This window comes from Galeopterus variegatus, unplaced genomic scaffold, assembly GCF_000696425.1.
Source record: "Galeopterus variegatus unplaced genomic scaffold, G_variegatus-3.0.2 Scaffold1005, whole genome shotgun sequence".
Lineage (NCBI taxonomy): Eukaryota > Metazoa > Chordata > Mammalia > Dermoptera > Cynocephalidae > Galeopterus > Galeopterus variegatus.
The window spans coordinates 284,439-293,657 of record NW_007727116.1 but is presented as its reverse complement, the minus strand read 5'-3'; the positions used below and the strand labels follow the sequence as shown (position 1 = coordinate 293,657).

General features: G+C 36.1%; 1 protein-coding gene across 1 annotated transcript in view; it reads left to right on the top strand.

Annotated features, from left to right (window-relative positions):
* Positions 1 to 8,743, top strand: part of TNKS (tankyrase, TRF1-interacting ankyrin-related ADP-ribose polymerase) — a 246,637-nt gene extending 237,894 nt beyond the window's left edge. Inside the window, exons 26-27 of the mRNA XM_008574165.1 lie at positions 2,028 to 2,184; positions 8,514 to 8,743. Of these exons, the coding sequence (XP_008572387.1) occupies positions 2,028 to 2,184; positions 8,514 to 8,600 (244 nt within the window). The 3' untranslated portion in view covers positions 8,601 to 8,743. The remainder of the gene's footprint in view (positions 1 to 2,027; positions 2,185 to 8,513) is intronic.
* The last annotated feature ends 476 nt before the right edge of the window (positions 8,744 to 9,219 follow it).

The window sequence follows — 9,219 nt, the reverse complement described above, 5'->3', positions numbered from 1 at the left end:
GCTATAAAAAAGAATGAAATACTGCCATTTGCAATGACATGGATGGACCTAGCGAGAATTAAGTGAAACAAGTCAAGCACAGAAAGAGAAATATCAAATGTTCTCACTTATTTGTGGGAGCTAAAAATAAATAAATAAACACACACACACAAAAAAAAAAAAACGGTGGTGGGGGGAGAAGACATAACAATTGCAATTCCTTGAAATTGATACGACAAGCATACAGAAAAGACATTGTTGGGAGGGAGAAGGGAGAGGGAGGAGGGAGGGAGGTTTTGGTAATTGGCCACAGTAATCAACCACAAAAAAAAAAAAAGACTTCTGTGGTTAAGAACACACAGAAATTCTCAAGGATAGATAACATGCCAAAGTTTCTTTTTGTTGCTTCAGAGCTAATGCCTGTGGAGACAAAATGAACCTAAATAAGCAATAAAAGTGAACCTAAATGAGGAATAACAGTCACTCACTAAAATTAGACACACAGATTTATATCTTAGCCAAGATTCCTAGAAAACAGTCTGAAGGAAAAGCATGTGACTAGCACTTTATTGGCAAGGAAGCAGGAATGAGGGCACAAGAAATGAGGTGGAGAAGGAGGTAGAGCAAATACATTGAGGTGTGTTAGTGAGCTTGCCACAGTTTCCTAACAAGTACAGTTGATAGTTCAGTCCATGACACATCAGAGAGGTTGTGTGAACTACTGTGTCTCAGAACAGTAGTATATCAAGGGGAAAAGAGATGGTCTTTTGGTCTTGCATTGGTCAAAATTTGCCCCCCATGGTATTGGTACTCCTACATTTTTGGCTGCTGCATCTGCATAATGTACCACAATGAACAAGGCAAGCCAGTGAACAGGCATGAGCCAGGGCTCTCCACCTGCCCATCTGTAGCCTCGTGGGCTGGCTGGGCAGGTCCTGCATCTTGTCCTGTCTCAGCAGCAACAGTGAAGCCTGGGGCAGGAAGCAGAAGGCAGGAGGCCAGGGCCTGTGAGGTCATGCTTTATGTGACATAATAGACTCGGGGTCTGCAGAATCATGGCAATTTATCACTGCCACAATGTAGAGATAGAGTTCAAAATGCCTCTCTAATGTAGAGCAAAGCATTTTCCTCTGGGACCTACCAGAGAGTATGGTTGATACAAGCCAGCATCTGAGAGGATCATCAGTAGCATCCAACTTAAAAAGCCAGTCCAGGCAGGACCCAATTATGTATGCATGGTCCCCCACAAATCTCAGTTGACTAAAAATAATATCTCTGATTGGTTATAACACAAAGATCATACTCCATCACTAAAAACAAACTGTTTGATTGACTAATAACTGTTTACGTTCAATAGCATGACCAATTGTACTGATTACTTAAAATGTTTATTGCTTATCTAAAGGGTTTGCAAACTTTTTTTAAAGGGCTACATAATAATTATTTTAGGCTCTGCAGGCCATACAATCCCTGTCACAATGACTCAGCTCTGTCCTTATAGTACAAAAGTAGCTGTAGACTATATCTAAATGAATGTTCAGATTTGTTCTAATAAAATTTTATTTACAAAATAGGTGACAGGCTGGATTGAGCCCATGGGCTGTGTTTGTCAACCCCCAGTTTATATTATGCACTTTCTTCCCAGTGAACCTTTCTTACCTCTATCATATTTAACATTTGCTCCAATTCATGTTTCACCAGCTGCTATGATTTAAGCTAATTTTTTGTTCATGATCCACTCTGATTATTACTATTGATCTCATCCCAATTTTTACTTTTTCCTCATAATGTAGTAAACCCAATCTTAATTTCAAGTGCTGTTTCTATCTGCTTATTTTCTCTGTGCTCCACCTGTCCATTTATGCAAGAACTCAGTTTTCTCTAGTATTTTCCTTTTTCTACTAGGCAAAACTTACTGCCAGATATTTTCTATGATTGATTCCTCAGCCATACCAAAATTACTTTAAACTTTGAGTAGTATAAACCTAGCAATATTATTCTAAGTTTTAAAGCTCCCTTCAAAGCATTGTTTTCTTTTTTTCCTTTAGACAAATGCTTTTCTGTAGAGTGACTCTTGGAAAATCTTTTCTGCAATTCAGCACAATGAAAATGGCTCATGCCCCTCCAGGACATCACTCAGTTATTGGTAGACCAAGTGTCAATGGGCTGGCATATGCTGAATATGTCATCTACAGAGGAGAGCAGGTATGTTACTCGTCAAGTAAACATACCCAAATTACTAAACATGTCAGAACAGAATATGTAGACATGTAATATTTAAGAAAACCTTTTAATGAAATATCTATCACATAGTGTGGTAGCATTAGTCACTTTGGGTACAAAATGAAGATATCAAAATGATTTTCAACCTCAACTTCACCCAAGTTGATCTCATGCTTTTCTTGAGGCCTATTATTCAGAATTAATGCTTTGTATTGCTTCATGCCTCAGCATGGCAGTGGGGAGCTATGAGCAGCTGCCATTTAATGGATCTTCTTCGTGGATGTACTTGCCACAGGATGGTCACAGTGACTGAATCTCTATAATGCTGATCATCGCACTTATATCATATATACAGAGAAATATATACATATAGAAAACTTTCTATAGTTTTCAGCCCAGTCCTTAACTATCACAGTACTGCTAAGTGTTTGCCAATTTGTCTGAACTTAATTAGATTTCAAGTGTGTACTATTACTATACTGAAGAAGATAAAAAATAAAGAAAATAACTAAATATATGTAACTGATGAAAACAATATTTTACTTTATGCCATCAGACTTGGGCAGGGTAGGATGTGGAAGGATAGGGGGGAAAATTGCAAAGAAATCCTGAACTCCTTATAATAAGCCTGATAATTGTGGTGGTATGGGCAGAACAGTGAAACTCTTTTAGGTATATTATAGGATCGAACAAATGAGTAAATGTGTTGCTGTATTGATTTTGGGAGCCCTGGTTCTCATTGTAGAAGAAGGGATATACAAATATGGAATGCAGAATAGAGATCCTGTAGGGAGAGACTGAAATTTTAAGTATGAATATGAACTCGTGGTTTCTAATACATATGTGAGTATGTGTGCTCATGTAGATATATGTATGTATGGGTATATGTGTGAGTATAAACGTAAGCTTGTGAATGTACACCAATAAATGTACATATATTTCCTAGCTCTGTCTGCTGAAAGCAAAGAAGCCCCAATAGCAATGAGCAAAACAAGAGCCCAGGTCTTGGTCTCTAATATCATTCCCCACTAAAAGGAACCAGGGTTTCTTTTACCATCTTCTTATACCAGAAAGTAGTAAAGTGCTCAAAAGAAAAAACATGGACATGTCACAAGGACACAGAAGCCAGCTTGAAGGGGCTCCCATTGGCCAAATCTGGGATAATCTGAATACCAAAATAAGTACAGTAATGAATTTTAAACCTCTGGAAAATAGGAATTCATTATTCTATACTGATGATAAGTAGATAAATACATTTAAAAAGGAAAAAGGAGGTCTCCTGGTTACAGTAGAATGCCCAGGTAAGGTGGATGGATGTGGAAGGGAGTACTGGAGTTGGAAAAATTATCATCTTGCAGCCATGGTGGAAAAGATTAGATTAAGTAAGAGTAGGCAATGGATGCTAAATATCGGGGGTAATTTCAATAAGGAGAAGAATATTTGCATGGTTTTCTTATCGCAGAGTTATAAAGAAGGGGGGAAAATAGTAATTATACATCAGAGAAAGGGGGCAATGCCTTGACCAAATAATCAAAATTTATATCACCAGTGAAGGACAGACGGGCATATAGAGTGCCAGATGGGTATTCTGAGAAGGGTACGACATCATCTGTGCAGTGGTCTGGCCAAGATAAGTTAAGTCTAATCAAAATAAGGAATATTCTGGGTTTTTTTTAATGTAGGAAGATTGTATTCTTCAAAAATGTCAGTATTATAAAAAGAGAAAATCTGTGAAAACTTTCCAAATTAAACGAAGCCAAGAGCATGAAAACTAAATTAAGTTCCTAACCCCAAACTGCATCCAGTACTGGAAGAGAAAGGGCATTATTAGATCAACTGACAGAATTGAATATGGAGAGTAGATAGACAAAAATGTATTAATGTAAAATTATGAGGTTGATATTGTACTTCTGTCAGAGAATATCTCTATTCTTAGGAAATATATGCTGGCATGTTTAGGGATAAAGGACCATGATGATGTATGTAACTTACTCTTAAATGTTTCAGGAAAAAAGTGTTTGGGAGGAGGATTGAGTGTATGTGTGTGTGTCTAGTATACAGAGGTAGGTGGGAAGTGCAAATGATAAAGCAAATGCAATAGATAAAACCTTATCAATGGGTGGATCTGGGTAAAGTGGCTGCCACTTTAATTTTTACAATTTATTATAAGTTTGCAGTTGTTTCCAAATAAAAAGTTAAATTTATTCTTTGCTTTTTTTCTTTTTATCAAGTTTTTCTGTTTAAATCATAAACTTCAGACTTCTAGAGAGGATGCTTTTACTTTGTGTAGTGGATTGAACTATGTCCCCCCAAAACTTACTGAAACTTGAATTGTGTCTCCCAAGTTTTATGTATTAGAAACTTGGCCCCCACTGTGACAGATAAAAGGGTAGGAAATCCTATTATGGTAATTGAAAGGTGGAGCCCTGAAGAGGTGATTAGATTGCAGGAACGTGCTGTAGTGAATGGGTTAAAAATGGTAGTCAGGGGCGTGGTTCTGAGGGCTTTAAAAGAAGAGGAGAGTCTGTCTTGCTCTCTCTCTGCTCTTTCTGCTTCCACCATCTTGCAATGTGAGACCCCTGGGTTGCTGTCACCATCACCGGATGGACTCTGGACTTCCCAGCCACAGAAACTGTAAGAAATAAATGTCGTTTTTCTTCATAAATCACCCAGTTCCAGGTATTCTGTTATAGCAACAAAAATGGACTAATACACTTTGATTTGGTAATTATACTTTTAGGAATTTGCATTAGATATAATCAGTTATGATCACACACAAAATACACATATATATGGAGATTAATTACTGTCGTGATTATCATAATGAAAAATTTAACCTAAATATTCAATAAAGTAGAATGCTTAAGCCAATTACTGTATATTCATATGCCTGTTATTTTAGAAATATTTAAATCATATATATACTGAACATAGAATGTACCAAAACATAAGAGTTGTTAGCACTGGTGTAGAGATTATAGGTGATACCAGTTTTCCTTAGCGTAGATTTTTTAACATATTGTAAGTTACCTATAGTAAATATTTTTTTCATAGTTGGATGGGAAGAAATAACATAGACTAGAAAATAAGTGTAAGCTTACTTTTCTCAATTTTAATGATCATTCACCCATGTCCCAAGTAAAATTTGACTTGATAATTTGTTCAAGGAATTTTAGAGATTGGTGCAGTACAAATCTCATTTGAAGGAAAACATGCCTTGAAAAATGAAATGCACTTAGTATTTGTTTTATTTCAGGGGGTACTGGTTCTTCCATATCTAGGTATACTTGTCCACATGGATAGTGTTAACAACTATAGTGTCTACTAATTGAGTAGTTTCCTATAAGTAATTTTTCCTGATTTTATGGGGAAGTTTTCCTTTGCTAACTTTTGTATCATTCTCCTTAGTGTTACCCTAAATTTTCCTTCATTAATGCTTTCAAGAACACACAAATGTTTTATTTAGAGGGTTGATTTGGGGAGTATCTGTTATTGATGGGATTGTTTCTCTCTTTAGGGTTGAAAAGATATGTTGAAAGTTAACTGAACTATGCTTGAAAAGGAAAATGGCTCTGTTAATAGTGGACTTAAATATCAGGAGTATTTTTATATGTTATACTTTAAGCTTCACATTAAATATAAAGGAGAGGTAGTCTCTGGTCATTGGTTGCTACAGAGATTTCACTTATTTTACTGAAATGGTGTGAACAATGCAGAATTGTTTAACCTGGAAAGGAAAAGACCATAGCATGGTTTATAGACTGATTTTCGGATATACGATACTATGCAAGAGAGCATGACAATTTCTTCTTCATCGCTATGGAAAATAAATGAGAGTGTTTAAATTTTAGCATTAGGAATTTTGGTTAAAAAGAGTTTCCTGAAAATGGGTTATCAAAGGTGGTTGTTGAATCTTTTCTTACAGGAACTTTAAAAAAAATTCATTCTACACTTTTATAACCAGTATGGATTTAAAGTGACTAGACAGGAAATAATGTCTTTTGGTCCATCCTTGGCCCTTCTAGTCCTGCAATTTAATAATTCCCTTGCCTTAAATCCCTTTGGATTTTGATGTGATTAATCAGTATCTTAAACTGTACATAGAAACAATTCAGTAGCCTAATCAGTAGAAAACAGGAGCACTCAGATAAGGACCTTTAAGTAATTCAATGCCGTTAGAATCTTAGAATCTGCCTAACTAAAACCTACATGTGTCAAGGATCATCTTAAATAGTGTGATACCAAAATTCAAATACCGTCATTATTGACCCCTTTGCCTAAGTAACTTTCCTGCAAGTAGAAAGAATGTGTCATACAATATATAATACATATTAAACTCCACTGGGTCAAAAGGAAGCAGGAGTGGGCTTCCCACTCATTTTCAACAGGTAGCATATGCCAGTTTGTGTTATTTTTTAATTCCTTCTTTTCTTTATCTGGCTTATCCTCTCAAACTAGATGGTAAGCTCCTTGACAGTAGGGTCCATATCTCACACCACAGTGTTTTGTACATGGTAGATGCTCAATACATGTATACTGGTGATGAATAAATAATTTTTCTTGACCATTAAAACATCTGGTTGACTAATCAGTATTTCCATTATTTCACCAGTATTTGAGCTTTGCTAGATTCTTTACACCCAACTCTAGAATTAGCAATAGGTATCTGACTAGCTTGTTTTAGTAACTAGAAACTAAAATGCCACCTTAAAACCATTTCAAGAATTAAGCAGGGTACAAATTATAATAAAATAAAATTGCAAGCTATTCAGTTATTGAGGCTTCAAACTGGAAAGTCAGGAGAGATTGATCCAGCTTTATTCCAACTAGATGTACTAAAGATTGCTGTTTTTAGCTCAAACCAGAGCAGTCTGGAATTTTGGGAAAGTATATTATGAATAATAGTGGTTGCTTACATGTATGTAGACAGTGTCAGCTTTTAAAACACATTTGTGTTTTTCGTTCTCTTTAAATTCTTTCTGAGACCTCTTAAGAGGGACTGCTCTCTAATGAATGATAATAATAATGGCAATAATAACATTAATAGTAATAACTAACATGTATTGAATTCCTACTGTTGCTATTCATGGATGAGGAAAGCTGAGGCACAGATGTGTAACAGTTTCTGCTTCCTAAGATCAAGGTATACAGTTATAAAAAAAAAATTCAGTAGATCTATCACATGGTTACATCTTCATTTTATTTATTTGTTTATTTAGGTGGCTGGCTGGTTTGGGGGTCTGAACCCTTGACCTTGGTGTTATATAGCACTGCGCTCTAACCAACTGAGATAACCGGCCAGCCTATGTCTTTATTTTTAGTATTAAACAGTCCAGTTTTTTCTTATCCTTCATTTCTTTTATTATCTTCTTCCATATCTGTTTGCAAATAATTTGTGGATTAGCATTCAACAAATTATTTTTAGGAAAATACTTTGCTTACCAAGGAATATTATTTTTCAGCCACAGACCACTCTGAAATAGTCTAATTTTATCATCATGTTATATTTAGGGGTGAAGAATTCATATGTAGTACACAGACCTAAGGGTTTTTTTGCCCCCCTCCTTCCAATTGTTGTCTTCAGAGTGATTCCCAGTTAAGGTTTATAACAGCTTCCCCTGGCCAGCCTTCCTTTTCCTACTCCCATCAAGAAGTACTCTTCCCATTCCAGACAGCTTCCTAGTTTACTAACCACATAAAAGAAGAGACTAAGAGAAATAGAGAATAGTGGGGGGACAAGTCTAAATCTGAGCTATTATCTTTCTTGTAAAAGATGCTTTTAATTAGACAGTTTTTAAAACTTATCACCAGATTGTTGCTTCTAGGTTATTAGTGACTCAACACATCTTGTCCTTATGCCTTCCAGCTCAGTGGGTCACATCATTTTCTATGATTAATTTGAACTCAATTCAGTGAAATTACTCTTTCATTTAATAAAGTTTTATTGAACACATGTCGTGACAGCACTATGCTATGTGACATGAAAAAGAAAGATACTTGTGCTGCCTGGTGCCTTAGTTTTCCTGTTGATGGCACATGGCTCTCCAATAAGGGATGAATGGAGTATAACCAATTTACACTATGCAAAGTAGAAATAACAATCAGTTTCCTAGATTATAAGATTGGTACATGTTTATATACACGTAAGTAAGTGGACCCCCTCGTTGTTCAGGCACTGGATGTCACAGGCTCTTGGGTCTGTGTAGAATATTAGGATCAAAAAAAGCCTCTGAGGCTTCGACATTAAGTAAGGCTTTATTTAATATTGTACCTACCAGAAGTTGACTTATTTTTCTTCTTACCCTTTCCAGGCATACCCAGAGTATCTCATCACATACCAGATCATGAAGCCAGAAGCTCCGTCACAGACTGCAACAGCCGCAGAGCAGAAGACCTAGTGAATGTCCACTGATAAAGGCCAGATTGGATTTAAACCTGGGACTAGCTTGTTTCCAACAAAAAGAATCAATATTCTGTAAATCCCTGACAGCCTAGACACGAGCTGCTTGTGTTTTATAGAGCATTGCTGTAGTGATGAATATGGTGTGCGTAACTGACACATACTCAACTGCTGCTGTTCCCTTGAGGGAATGTTTACAGGGGCGGCCTTTCAACATATCTCAGGCTCATTTTCATTGCAGTTATCCATACCTAAACAAGGTTTCTAGATTTAGAAATGGAAAAAAGAAAACGAACCAGTACTGTCCTAGGTGTCCACAATTCACACACCACCTTTGCTTTGTTGTGCATGGCATGTGTGTGTAACAAACACGCACATATGACAGGCTTGTTCTTTATTTTTTCCAAACATCATGCAGCCTTGGTGCTTCTTTTTTTTTTTTTTTTTTTTTTTTGGTTATTTTGAATGTATCTTTCCGTGAACTTTTTGAAATACCCTCCTATGTGCTGGCAATTTTTTTACCCAGTCTGTTGCTTGTCTGTTTTCTTAATGATATTGTGATGAACAGAAATTCTTAATTTTTATGAAGTCCATTTTATTTTTTTTTTTTTTTTTTT